At 37.9% G+C, this 15,577-nt stretch overlaps 1 protein-coding gene across 1 annotated transcript in view; it reads left to right on the top strand.

The window, feature by feature from the left end:
• Positions 1-8,326, top strand: part of Rich (Guanine nucleotide exchange factor subunit Rich) — a 629,630-nt gene extending 621,304 nt beyond the window's left edge. The window contains exon 23 of the mRNA XM_067145638.2: positions 7,265-8,326. Within this exon, the coding sequence (XP_067001739.2) occupies positions 7,265-7,685 (421 nt within the window). The 3' untranslated portion in view covers positions 7,686-8,326. The remainder of the gene's footprint in view (positions 1-7,264) is intronic.
• Positions 8,327-15,577: the final 7,251 nt, after the last annotated feature.

Raw genomic sequence — 15,577 nt, 5'->3', positions numbered from 1 at the left:
CTATCTCAGTGTAAACTTTGCTGATGCCTGCATATTTGATCCCAAGTCCGCTCATACTGAGCTCAGGACTAAATTAGAGTAGTTGATATCTTCACCTCTGTCGCATCCTGATAAGAAGTTTAATATAATCAACTCCTCAATTTGTCCCTCTTTAATTCATGTATTTCAAACAGCAGATCGGTCAAAAATACCTCAAATATTTATTTTTGATGCAGACAAGATGATCAAAGGAGTGCTGAAAAAATGTTTACAGCTGCCTATTGATACACCCAACTCAGTGGTATTCACTCATCATAAGTGATAAAGGTCTTGGTTTGTTCAGAGCTGATTGGGAAGCTGTTCTCCAACAACTCAATGGATTGAGGACTTTAAAATAAAAAATTAAAAATCTGCAAACCCCTACATTACTTACTCCTGCAGTTTGGATGAGGAAAATGATACAGTAGAACCTTGATAATTTGAAATCGGTTAATTCAGAATCCCATGTAATTTGAAGAAGCTCTCATTCCGGAAACATAAGGTACGGTTTTGCATGTTATTTAAATTGTTTAATTCGAAATACGGATAATTCGTAATTCAAAGAACAATATTGGTCCCATTATCGAAATTTAGACTTTTAATTCAAAATTGCCTTTACATTTGAAAAAAATGTATTCTACAAAGTAATTTAAATTCAAAATTTCTCCGTGTCACGATAGAACGTGCAGGGTTACCTTTCCGCACTTTCATTCTCTTCGGTGTGTCTACGGTGTGCTTCATATTTGCTAAGTTTGAGTGAAATTGTAATTCTTTTGTATTCAGCATTTTAAGTAACGCCACAATATCACATAGCAGGCATGTGCAGAGAAGCAGAATCTGTGAACACTGGTGATGCCGACAGTTGGGAAAGAAGCGTGGCTCAAATAATCAGTTCGTACAGTCCGAACAACATTATCAATGCCGATGTAACTGCATTGGTTTTTTTTTTTTTTTTTTTTTTTTTTTTTTTTTTTTTTTTTTTTTTTTTTTTTTTTTTGAATGCCGAGCCCAAGCGGACTTATCGTTTTAAAGGAGAGAAGTGCTCGGCCAGAAAATCGTACAAGGGTGGGGCCGCAGTACTGTGTTCTGTGTTGCAATGCAGATGGACTTAATGGAAAAAATATTACATTTTTATTCCATTTCAGCCGACTGAAACTGGAATTATATGAATTATTTTAAAAAAAATTGGTACAAGCCCTCATGTTATCAGCTGATTCTTTCCTTTATTTACTTTCATTATTAACAAAATTACCGTATTAACGAAAATACGCACAAAATGTCGTTCGTCGCGGCTAACCGATTTGTATAGCACCACAGCAATTAGTGGAGACTTTGCATGTGCAGTGAGGAAGGGTAACAGGATTTTTTTAAATTTTTTATTATTTTTTGGTTTTTTTTTTGCCAAGGTCATGGACACTGAGGTATGATTCACCCACTTCCCGCGCACATTTGTCAGTCTGGTGGTCTCTTTAGCACTTGTTAGTTTCTTAGTGTTCAGTCAAACACTAAATGGTTTTTTAATTGTATATCTTCATCATCATCATCATCCATCATCATCCATCATCATCACCATCAATGTCCCACTCCAGTTGCTCGGGTGTAGTTAACAAGCCTCCTCCACTCCTTTCTGTCCTTTCACTTTTCCTGCTCCATTACTTCCGCCACATCCAATCCAGCTTCTCTAATGTCCTTCCAAATCTGATCCATCCACCTTCTTCTCAGTCTTCCAAATGGTCTCTTTCCCTTAACTTCTCTTTCCAATTCCCTTCTTGCTACCCGTTCCTTTCCCATTCTTTTTACATGTCCAAACCATCTCAGTCTTGCTTCTCTTATTAGTTATCAGAGTTTCTAATCTGTATGTTACAATTGGTATGAAAAACTGTTTATATCATATTAATTTTGTTCTCTTGAGTACTTCGTCATCCCATAAAAGCTCTCTGACTTGATGATAAAATGTTTTACCTTTACTTAGTCCGTTATTAATTTCAGGGTTGATTTCATTACTTCCATTAATAATGCTACCCAGATATGTAAACTGTTCTACATTCTCTAACTGTTCTGTCTATGTTCACTTGGCTTCTCTTTTTCTCTTTTCCACAGTGCCTGACTACAGTTTTCTTTTTACTAATTGCCATTCCAAACTCCTTCAGATTTTCATTCCAAATGTCCAGTCTCTTTGTACTTCCTTTTCTCCCGTTGCCGAAATCACCACATCATCTGCAAATACCAAAGCATTCACTTAATCACTTACTGTAATATTGTTCCTTTGGTGAAAGTTTTATTGTATAGTATTAAATCAAAATCTCAAAAAAACTATTATTCCCGCACTTAAGTTGGTAAACTGTCAACCTTTATCTCTCTGTGGAAATTCACTCAGAGAGCATTAAAAAACTTACCATTTTGTAACTTTTTCAGTTTTGAAGTATAATCCCCTCCCTCTCTCGCCCCCCTCCCCATCCACTATATCCCACAAATCCAGGTACTGTTTGTTGTTTGTATATTTTTTTGCACCAATCGCTGCTACTGCTTTCTGTGCCAGTTCAAGGCATCTAAAAAGGCAAACAGTACAGTAATCCAAACAATAAAGCACTTGCACCGGGGACCCATAATTTGTCCTCATCTTTTAATCGTGCCTTTTTTTTTTTTTTTTTTTTTTTTTATCGTTGCGTGAGGTTATGTTTGCCAGTGATTATCCAAGTGCATTTCAATAATGTACATACACCTTGTTGGATACATTTCGGAAATAGTTTTTCCCGTGGCTTTTGAAAGGTTTAGACTGCAAATCAAGGTGACTGCATGCGTTAATGGCTCTTAGGATACTTTATAACGTGGGAAGGTGGGCATTTCTGAATATTACGAGAGTAGTGCCATGGCGGGAAATCGTACTGCAAGGATAGCGAGAGACTCTTCTCATCATAGGAAAGTTTGATAAGCCACGATGTTTTAAGGGCATCGGGTACCTTCCGTGCAAGTATAAGACATCTAAAATGCATGTATGTATGTTCAGTCCGTCAGCGATACCACTGGTGGGATCCTCAACAGCTCTGCCATCAGCTGTCATAGATGGCCTAGGCATCACTGAAGAGGCGTACTAGAGAAATGAGGAGTGAGGTAGTTTCCCGTTGCTTTCCTCACTGAGCCAGAGTTGCTATTACATATCAGTCTGCCAAGCCCACTGAAATGCATACACCAACCGATCCTATGAGCAACATTTTCACACCATTCATAGCAGGTTGACAATGAGAAGAAGACATTGCCCTACATAAATACAATCTTGAACGTACTGAGGTGATTGAATTGATGGTGAGTGCCTGTGAAACGATTCCCAACCTTTTTTGTAAAGACCTGCAAACTGCTAGGCATCCCAAATAATACCATCAAAGAGATTACAGTCTCGGCAGTTAAGGGATTTGTAGCGATTTTACAAAATCATATATATGCTATGTAGCAATGTCCTATTATTCTTAATCTCTTCTAGTATTTTGCTATCTTTTATTGTCAATTGTTTAACCATATATTATTTGTCTTTGTTATGCTTTGTCCTTGTTGCAACCTTGATAATTGTCAGAAAGCTAATAAAATAAAACACATTTTTCCAACCAAAAACATTTTAAAATGAGTTTGCATTTTGTGGGCTTATTCTATCATGCTATCCCATTCATTATTGCAGATAATTTACAACTTTGTTTAATGGTAGGCTATGGAGAAGAGAGGATGAGGAAGGACTGTATTTATTGTGCACCTGGAGGAAAGAGAAACAAACTACTGTGCTGTTTGGATGGCCAAATGTGAAAAAGTTTGACTTTATTACTGTGTGTCTGTCTCTGGAATGGACAAAGTATTCAGAGCAGTTACGACTGGTCGTTTCATTCAGATCAGTTTGTGAAATGCATCTGGCCAGTGAGCACGGTGTGACCACTTAAAGGAGGTGATATTAACACAGAATTTATGGGAAAATGAATCGGTTCCAGAGAAAAATGGCCATTTATTGAGGTGACTGCAAAGTGAAGATGGTCGTTAGGCAGGTTTCACTACAAATATTTAACCTAAGATGGAACACTCAAATAAATGCAAATCTCATTAATAAATACTGTATAATATTAACATTATCATCATCTCCTTCACAGTTTGTAATGAAGGATCTGTCTTGGTATTCAGAACCTTTCCATTCGGCAGACATGCTGAAGTCGATTCTTTCTGACCATCATCGTGGCCAGTGAGGTGGTATCCAAGTGATTGGGTGGTATAAAAAAACAAAAAAAACCCACACTTTGGAAGTTCTAGAGCAGAAGTGTTCACCTGGGCGCCCATTGCGACTGGGCTGGTGTGACGTAAATGCGGGAACTTACATAACAAACATACGTCACAGTGAAGCAAGAGAGTAACACACTTTGCAAGGAAGGGAGGAAGCGTTGACGTTCACTGGTGATACTGATTACGAAGCTCTCCTCCACTACTCAGAAAAATGCTGATTGGGGTGCAGTATTTAAAACAAAGCGCCATAATCGCAAAAAAAACTGACCTCGACATATTCTGGATTAATTTATACTGCGCTCGATATAAACAATCAGTTTTATTTTCTTATACCGGTATTTATTAATTCAAAGAAAACTGACTTGTTATAACTTTTTGTTACAATCTACAAAGGTACAGGGTTAAGCATACAAGCTACGATTTACAATTCCTTGGACTGACATGACAGTATTTCCATTTTTTTTAAAAAGTAAACTTCCTGTAATTCATTAAGCAAAAAGTAATATAAATACATAATTCAACAAGTTTACTGCTTGATTTTGCACAGTGTTGTGTGACTTTCTCTGTTCACCAAATTTCTGAAAATAGTATTTAAAATTTAACATGCGTCCGATGATAATAGCAAGCCTCTAAATGGCGAGAGAGAGTTTCATCATGAGTGAGAGCATAGATATTTACTATCCAAGATTAAAGTACATCAACAGTGTAAATATATTTACCAGACTGATATACAGTATGCCTTCAAATAAATAATCTAACTGGCGTTATTCACGGTAAGCATGATTGAATTGTTGATAAGTTTATCAGACAATTTTAACCCAAACCACCACAAGCCACAACTTATCCACCTTAACGCCGTATTGTATTAGAAACGTTTCTAAAGCACCTCTTAAAATTGAATAGTGAAAACTGTAATTCATTATGTACATTATAAAAATATTTCAGGTTGTAGGCCTAAATCTTTATTGTATCCAGTCAAAATACATAAACTGCAATGAACATAAATAACTTATTTTTTACAACGTAAATTGAAAATGATGTGGATTTCTGCCCCCTTTCTTTCATTATTTTCTGCCTCCATTTCAAACTCTGATATCACCGCAGTGATCAAGAGTGACTGGAAGAACTTCGCCCAACCTTTACGGCCTTTGATGTAGCCACAACGTCACTCTGGTTGAATAGCATACGCTGCACTCATCGCCTGCCGGCCCGCCCACTTAAAGTGCTGGGCGCCCGCTGGACGGAATGCCCAGCGTGAGCACCTCTGTTCTAGAGTGTATCTTTTATTCTTTCTTCTTATTACTGTATAATGGTTGCTACTTACTTTGCTGAATACAGTTCAGTTACTGATGTGAAGTGACTTGCTAGGTCTACTTTAATTTGTATATAATATGTGTTCATTCAAAACTATGTACATTGTTTAGGCCTAGTAGGTACCTTGGTAACATCCAGATATAATTTCAAGAAGATGTCATTTTTGCAAAATGCTAATGTGTAATTTTATTTGCATCCCAAATTAACTATAAAGGTTTATATTTAACTCATATATCTCATTAAGAAATATAATAAAAAGTAATAATATTATCATCTCACAAAGCAATAAATTGAAGTATGGGGGTCCACCTATTCAATACAAATTTAGACCTAGTGTACAATCTTCTGCCATCTCTTCCAAGTTCTTCCAATTGATCTTCTGCCTCGTAGTACACAATGAAGGATCTGCCTAGGTATTCAGGACCTTCCCATTTGACAGACATGCTGAAGTTGATTTCTGAGAAAAACTACAGGCTATATTTCATTCCTTTTGTAATCCAATGTAGCCTGTAGTTTTTCTCAGAAATTTCATCTCAACTGTGCTAAGACTTCATTTATTGTGTTTCCAAATGGTCCAAGACTCGCTGCCATAGATGATAACGGGTCTTTCCATAATTTTCTAAATCTTCAGTCCTGTGTGTTTTTGTACTTTTAATGTTTTGAAAACTTAATTGATTATCCTGAATGTTCTAGTTTAATGTGCAAATCGAATTCTTCTAGGTAGGTCACCATATATCCCAATATGTAAAAGATCTAACTTGTTATAATATTTATTTTCAGTGAAATTCTCTTCACTGTTTCTGCCCATTTGAAAGCTATAAATTTTGCCTTTGTGGTAGAAATTTCCATGTCATATTTTTTTTGCTATCAAGTGTAGATGGTTACTGAGTTCTGTAACACTACTTCACTATAAACAAAATGAATGGGATCATCCACACGCAGGAGGGTGTCGAGAAACTGATTATTTTGAAGTAGGATGCCATATATTATCTCCACTGTCTCATTATGGCATTAACATACAACTTGAACAGCAAGGTGACAGAGGATAGCCCTGTCGAACACCACAGTTTATTCCTTTCCATTCAGTATTTTCTCTACCCAGCCTGAATGAAATTTGATTTTTAATGTAATAACTTATACAGGGTGTAACAATAAGGTAGGCCAAACTTTCAGGACACATTCCACACACATTGAAGAATAAAATGTTATATGGACATGGGTCTGAAAATGCTTTATTTCCATGTTAGAACTCATTTTCTACAACTCTACAAAGTAGATTAATCACGGGAAACACACAGGAACAGAACATACCACATGAAATGTTTAAAATGCAATCCGTTAGTATTGATACATGCATCAACCCGCCATCACATTCAATCCTGGATGTGCTGATGTGTTTCCGGACTCATGTCCTTATAACGTATTTTCTTCTTCTAAGTGTGTGAGGAATGTGTCCTGAAAATTTGGCCTACCTTATTGTTACACGCTGTATATCATTGATTTGGAGCCTCATCCATTGCTAGAATTTCTAAGAGTTTTTGTCTGTTATTTTCTTTAAAAATCCTAAATGGTCAGCCTTCAGGATGGGAGAGAAGTGTTTTTGTAGATAAACCTCAATATCATCTCAAATATTCATAAACTGAATTGTTTGAATGACATTTGTTCCTCTGTTTCACAGTTTGGGTTATAAGCCCTTTATGGTTGCAATCCAGAACCAATTGGGTGTACTGAATAAACTTCTGAGCACCAAACAGCTACAACATCTTCAGCAAAAGCAGCTTCAGCAACAGCAGCAGCAGCAACAGCAAGTAGTTACTACCCTACCTCCTCCGTCCTCGCCACGCAGCAGTCGATCCCGAAGGACCAGTTCCAATCAGGATACAACAAGTCTGGCAGCTACTACATCAGGCTCAGCTGAAAGAGAAAGTGGTGTTCTTTCAGAGAGTTTAGAGGAAAAATCCTCAAGGATAGACACCAAGATGAGTAACAGCACTGAACGAACTGAGGAAGTGAGAAGTAACAATGAAATAATGGAAGAAAATGCACTCGAAATTGCTAAGGAACAGGCAATGGAAAGCTCAGGTTGTGTAATATCATAGTGTATGTTTCTTGGGCCAATGTATGTCATATTTATAGAGTACAAGTTTCAATATTTGAACCAGTGACAACGAAACTATTTGCTGTCATTTATTTGTGGACAGACAAGGTGACAACTGCCAACTATACTGTGTAGGAGACAATAGAATTTGTAAGAGCACTTTCCTAAAATCACACTACCAGAATTATTTTTCAGCAGATCATGTTTATACTACTCTCACCAAAATTGCAAAACAGTTTTGCACAGGATTAATAATTAGGTGCAACATATCCCCATGGATAAAATATTTATGAAGAGAGATATAATAAATTTTAGATGTATTGGAATGAATTTGAAGTTGTAAGTATTGTGTGTGAATTTATATATTTGTGGTGTTTACTGTGCCCTTCATAGAGGAATTACTTTTAAAGACTTATCGTAATTGTAAAGAAATATGATCTAAATTTGGGCTCAAAACCCCTAACATTTGGGACAGGTTTGCATATACAGCACTGGTCTGTAGCAGCAGTGCTGTGTTGCCTAATAAGTACATGCATTCTCAATGTTTGAAAATGCTGCTGTGAGCTTGCATCCGGGAGATAGTAGGTTCGAATCCCACTATTGGCAGCCCTGAAAATGGTTTTCCGTGGTTTCCCATTTTCACACCAGGCAAATGCTGGGGCTGTACCTTAATTAAGGCCACGGCCGCTTCCTTCCAACTCCTTGGCCTTTCCCATCCCATCGTCACCATAAGACCTATCTGTGTCGGTGCGACGTAAAGCCCCTAGCAAAAAAAAAAAAAAAAAAAAAAGTTTGAAAAGCTGATAGTCGTATACCATGTGCATGTCAGGTAGGTTCATTGTTTAACCATTTCTGAATTCATTTTCCAGCCTTAAACCCTTGACCAAAACCAAAATGAGTCTGCATAGCTCCAGCAACCCCAAAAATAACTGGAATAAGCTGAAGAAAGTTTACAGTATATTTTCAGTATAGGGTTGGGCACTGTGTCCCTGTCTCGGCACACTGTGCCGGTCCTCAGTTATGTTCCATTTTTCTGGAACACCAAGTGTCAGTTGTTTCGAAACATTCTCAAGCGAATCCAAGACAGTGACTCGCTGTCCCATCAAAAGCACCACTATGCACTGCCCTTTGCCTACTACACTAGTGTCCAAACGTTAAGCATAATCACTAAACAAGGCCATATCGCCTGATAGGAATGTCAGACGGATTGCTGAACAAATAGAACCTGAATCACACACCATATGTCACACAACTTGTCCAAAAAAACAGTGTCAGAAGGGTTCTGATAACTAAGGTACACTTTTGACAACAACTAACAAAACTTGGCAATGTCTTCCACAACAAAATATGCTGTTAATAGGGTGTATGGTTACCCCTAACGGCCAAATATGCTTCGCAGTGACATGGCATGCTCTCTGTCAGATGGTCCAAGAGCTCTTGTGGCAGTCAATCCCATTCCTCCGATAGGGCAATGTGAAGGTGTTGGAGGGTCCTTGGTGGAGGCTGACGGGATGCAATTCGCCTCCCCATTGCATCCCAGGCATGTTCTATAGGATTCAGATCCACAGACCTCGCTGGCCAGTCCATGCGATGAATGTCTTCCCCAGCCAGAAATCATCCACCAGAGCAGTGCGGTGCGGTCGGGCATTATCGTCCATTAAGAGGAAGTCTGGACCAACAGCGCCCCTAAAAAGTCGAACATGTGGTCTCAGTACCTCATCCCTCTATCTCCGAGCGTCAAGAGTGTTCCTCGGACCACCCGTGAAGATGTGCAGGTCCGTTCGGCCATTCGACATAATGCCGCCCCACACCATGACGTTAACCTCCTTTTCAATTATTTAATTTTTAACATCAATAATTTCAATACGGAACAATGAAATTTTTATCTTTAAATCCACACCATGACGCCGCCACCACCATACTAGTCCCGTTCCACGATGTTCTGTGGTTGTATCGGCTACCTGGTTCTCTCCAGATTAATGTGCGATGGGAATCGTTCTGCAAACTGAAGCGGGATTCATCTTTGAAGAGCACATGCTTTCATTCGTTCATGGTCCAGTTTCAATTTTGACGGCTCCACAGTAAACGGGCCCGTCTCCGTGCTTGAGAGAGCGGGATACACACCGCTGGCAAACAGCCCTGCTTGAAATTGTCTCCAAAGCCTGTGGCACACCAAGGATACAGAGACTTCAATCTGTGTCTGGCCTGCTTCCAGGCGGCCGAGTATTCTACCATGCAAAACGGAATCCAAATGGCGTTGTTGTGCCATTATGTTGTCATGTTCACCACGAGGCTACACTCTGCACACTATAACAGCGCAAGTCAAAGCAGGGAATACTTTTCCTATACAGAGCGAACACGTAAGGTTGGTAGGTGCATATGTCATCGATTTGCGGTCTATTTCCTGTTGCCCTGCTTACTTGTAACTTATGCTTAACTTTTGGACACTAGTGTAGCTAAATATAATACAGACGTTGATTCCCATACGGAACCTGAAATATTTGTCCTGAATGAGTAAAACTAGCTGATTTTTTATAATGACAGTGTGGCACCACATGCTGGAGTGTTCTGTCATATCTTCTTTATTCATGAGTTCCATTGCACTAGCCACTGGCCTTTTTCGGTACATGCGAATGGCTTAATATGTTCTGTTTTGTTTTCAGCTGTTCTGTAAGAGTGTTTTTATTGAAGACTAGTTAACATATTGTATACTGTACAAAAGGCAGTAAACTATGCAGAATGTCACACCTTAGTTTTGCTTGTGATATTTGTAAACACATCTACTGTCTGTGTATTTCAGAATGAATGAAAACATTCTCATCCTAAAAGTAACAGTTAAACATGATTTTTTTGGGTGCGTATTTCAGAGTTCCAATTGCTTTTTCACGTGCCGTGAAGCTTTATCCTGGCCCTGATTACTCACAATACAGGCCGATACATTTCAGTTGGTGAAAATATCCTTAGAATAATCACTTTTAAACACCTGCAATGACGCTGTAACCATGATATGTGTGACTGCAAAATCTTAACCTGAAATGAAATGCCGTGTGGCCTCCAGAGAAGCCTGGTGCAGGTCTTTTTTGATTTGTCGCCCATAGGCAACGTGCGCGTCGTGATAATGAAATAATGATGAAGACTGCACATATACCCAGTCCCCATGCTAGGGGAATTAACCAATTATGGTTAAAATTCTCGACCCTGCCGCGAATCAAATCCGGGACCCCTGTGACCAAAGACCAGCACATTAACGACTTAACCATGGAGCAGGACATTCTTATCCTAAAAGCAGATTATTGGGCGCGAATTTCAGCGTTCCAACTGTTCCTTCATGTTCTGTGCAATTTTACGCTGGTCGTAACTACACACAGCACATCCAGTACAGGCAGTATCCCGCTGTCGCGGAGCATGCCATGTTGCCTCACAAAGTTATCTCTTCCGTGCAGTTACAATTCCATGAGTCGTGTGCGGGCACAGTGTACCGGAACACTCCACCTCAAACTCCTAATGTTTGGGAACAGCTGTCTGTTACGGTTTGCCCACCCTGCTTCAGTAGAGACTATCACATTTCAACGTTCAGTCTTCAGGCCTCAGTGAATGAGGTATGCACTTCCATAATCCTCTGTTTGCCACATGTACTACTGTGGCTCCTTCCACGTCTACGCCTTTTAACTTTGAATGTTTTTAAAAATTGAATCGAGCCACTGTTGACTTGGTTTTCTCCTCCTCATGACCTTAGTGGCAGAGTTCATGCTTTCCTAGGTAACCTATTCTTCATTCACATTACATGAACGGCTTCATCTTCTGAGTACATTCCAAACGTAGTCTTTTCTCCTAGTTGTAAGTGTATTCCTGCCATTGTTATCACTTCTTTGGACCAGCAATGTTAAGATAATTTCATCCGAGACCCTTCTTGCGGAATATCATTGATTGTAACTGCAAACTTACTGCATTAGCTTTGCTGCACCTTAATTTGGTTTCACTTACAAGGGAACAAATCCATCGCATCTCCCCTCAGATTGCGGTAAAGTAGCGTCTAATTCAAGGTTCTTTAAACACAAAATAAGGTATAACATTCAAAACATGCTCAAGTACAAAGGGCCTAAATTGATTTAAATTGTTCCTTACACTTGTGGATTAATGTGTTTGTAAGAACAATGTTCTGTGTGCTCTTTGATACCTTACTTGGTACAGTATTGTACTCTTACTGAGAAGGTCCAGGTTAGATCCCCTCAAAAATGTAGTTTTTTTTTTTTAGTTAGAAAACTTTGTAGGGGTCAGAGACTTTAGAATATTATTAGTAAAGAACTTGATCAACATCAGTGACAGTGTCATGCTAAAGTCAAGTACCGTATTTGTGTATGTGCTGCGCATTGACAAACAGGGATTGGAGTTTGTGAAATGAACCCAGCAAATATCGCTCGTAACTTCTCTCAAATTGTTCATGACAGTTTTAGTAATTTTAGTGAAGCTATGAGTTCTTTAAGGGATAAGACAATTGTTACTTATTTACTGTATATGAATATTTACTACATTTATTGGTTAGCAGTAATAACGGTAATGATGAAACTTTGATGATCACAGCAGGTCTCTATGTACCTGATGAAAAGGGTTCAGACATGCCCTATGAGGAAAGAGCAGAGGAGAACTTACATATTTCATCATAAAGAATACCACTGCACTATATGAAAGAAATATTGAGGTATAGGTTGTTGCCTAAACCAAATAAAAGACTGAAATGTAGATTATGATCTGCAGTGATTAAAAGATTCAGAAAGATTCAAGGAATCAAGGAAATAAAACCCAGTTAAATACTGTAAACAGGTTGTTGAAAGGAATGTCACCCTAGACAGAAGTTCAAAGAACTAGAGCAATATGTGTACCAGCAGTTTATTGAAGCCCAGAATAAATTTAGCCCAGTAAATTATGCTGACTTACAAATCTGGGGGTTAAATTATGCCAAAACAAATTGGTCTTGATTTGACTTATTAGTTGTTATGTTTCAAAAGGAAATAATATTACAAGTAGGAAAGTGACAAAATATATGGGTAGAAACTATGCAAAGAAATTGGAGGAATTAGGTGAGTTATCCAAATATTTTGTTGCAAGAAGCAATGTGAAGTTGCATGAATATAAACACAAAGTACCACAAATTTCTATCAGTCTGCTTTTAATTATGAAATCAAGAAGGAGGCCGTTGTCTATAATGAGAGAAGAGAATACTGAGTGTAGTGTAGAACAGAGTTATGCCATTTATCACATATAATCTATTCATTATGCTCTTAATAAAGCAGGTTGTGTCTGTTGCTGAAATTATACCTATGTTTACAAGATAAAAATGGAAATTTAGACCTCAAGTTGAGCTAGAGCTGAATAATGCACTTGAGGAAACTTGCAACGTAATTATTCATTGTACTTCTTCAGGAAAAATGGAAAAACATCTACAGTGAAACCTCGTTAGTGCGTTCCTTTTCCTGCTTAACACATCATAAATTCGAAGTCCTGATTCTCATCGAATTAAATCTATATAAAAATACCTCACTTAGCACGTCATGAATTTTCGCTATTTCCGCTTAGTACAGTAACATTCTTCCTAGCACCGAAAATCTTCTTTGTCATCCCTTGTGGAAGGAACGTGATTTCCAACTCGGGTAAGATCCCTCGATGCAGTTCCGTGATATCGGGAAAAGCCCTTGAATTATTGAACTTCATGGAATAAATTGCACCTTCGGGGAGCAAGCCTGTAGCCTCAGAAATGCTGTTTTGCTTGGCAGAAATGTATTTCGTGTTTAGCTGTACAGTGAAGGGAGCGACTCGCATCTTCCAGTTTTGACTCAATCATTTGAATTGGCCTTGGTCGGTCAAAGTTTTGTTCAATTCAAAATGGCGGCCAGAGTCATTCTGTTGCAGTCAAACATGGCCGTGTATAACCTTCAATTCATTGTCTACGTGTGTGACCAGAAAAATGATGTTGAATAAGCCACTGGTCCAAAATAAAAGGCTTCTACTTGCTGGGGCTCTACCTTAATTAAGGCCATGGCTGCTTCCTTCCCACTCGTAGCCCTTTTCTACCCCATCATTGCCATAAGAAATATCTGTGTCGGTGCGACATAAAGCAACTTGTAAAAAAAGAATTTTACATACACAGTAAATGCTTAATTTTACAAGGAAGAAAGATTAAAATATTTGACATAGTTCAAAAATATTGCTGTAGTTAATATTGATAGTGATTTGACTAAAACTAAACTCCAATTGAATAAAAAGTGCTTGGCTGGAGGATTATATTGATATTAGTGGACTATATAAATGGAAATATCTGATATGATCAGTCATCATTGTTGGAACAGAGTGTGAAATTTAAATTCTGTTTTTCCTTCAGTGAACAATAAATTTGTGAAATGGTATTTGCTCTCTCCTCAGTCTGCTCTGTATGTCTTATCATACCGTGCAAGTTGGCCGTGCGGTTAGGGCGCGCAGCTGTGAGCTTGTATTCAGGAAATAGTAGATTCAAATGCCACTGTCGGTAGCCCTGACAATGGTTTTCCATTTTCACACCAGGCAAATGCTAGAGCTGTACCTTAATTAAGGCCACGGCTACTTCCCACTCCTAGCCCTTTCCTCTCCCAGGCGTATCTGTGTCGGTACGACATAAAGAAATTGTAAAAGTAAACAAAAATGCCTTATCATTTGTATTAAGAGCTGAAGATGACCTTAACATAGGTCAAAACATGTCCTACAGACCATTTAATCTAAGTGGTGTATATTTTCGCATTGAATAGGTGGACAATATACGTAAATTCTTGCTAAGAATTTTTACCTAAAGTCAACATAGAACCGAAGGTGAAATTTATCACATGTAAGAGCAAAAGAGTCCAAGCTTATATAATTTTGATGTACAGGCAGATAGCTTTACAATTCTTCAAGTTTGCCCACCTGTAGTACAACCATTACATGTATTTTGTTTTCAAGAAGTATTTTGTCAAAAGACTACGATTTTGAAAACTTACATAAATAGACAGGGAAGTATTGTTTTTGTAATTGTGTGTCCATTAAAAAATTTCAAGCTGAAATTCATAATCAGCTGTTTTCAGTCAAGTTCCTACCAATGTTTAAAATACGCAGAGAGTTATGCTGGGTATGAAGGAACACTAACTGAAAAATTCCAAAACGTGAAAAACATATGTTTTGACCGATCACAAGGTAAAATATCCAATATTTTGAAACTGTAGCATATATGTGATCAGCTGCTATGTTTTGAATATTTCTGTGGAACTGGAGACATTTATATTCTTAATATAGCCTAATGAACATGGTATATGCAGGTAAGGGTTTTATTATTTATTTAGCTACCTATTTAATTTGTAGGATATTAAGGAGCAGTTTACATTATGTGTGAGTTTATTATAATGTTAGTCATTACTTGAGGTATGCCTCTTACTCAAATACAAAAAAAAAAATTCTAAGAAAAGTTTTTTTTTAAACGAGGGTGTAAACATACCTTGTAAGATTTGATCCTGGGCCTTCTACTGCATAGTCCACAACTGAGCGAACATAGCTATAACGGCTAGTCCATTGCATGGAGTTAACGATCGATGTAAGCTAATTAATATTTTCTTAATTGCAATTTTTTATGTAGTTTAATAAGACTTTGGCATGTTTTATGTGATATTTTAAATTCTGATCTGTAAAAGCTTTAAAATGAGCCTTGTATCATTAAAATCTGAGGGAGTTGTAATTGATACATTCCTTTGTTAATATACACCATCTGATAAAATACGCTTCCCAAGTACTTGAAGAAATGGTCCTCCAGTTACAGTTTTTTATTCTGCATCTGACATCAGTTCTCTTAGGTTTCCCTCAACTGGTATCATTTTAGTCTTGGAAATGTTGATGTTA

The sequence above is a fragment of the Anabrus simplex genome, chromosome 4 (assembly GCF_040414725.1).
Source record: "Anabrus simplex isolate iqAnaSimp1 chromosome 4, ASM4041472v1, whole genome shotgun sequence".
NCBI lineage: Eukaryota > Metazoa > Arthropoda > Insecta > Orthoptera > Tettigoniidae > Anabrus > Anabrus simplex.
Note: the sequence above shows the minus strand (reverse complement) of the source record. Positions and strands in the feature narration are given on the sequence as shown.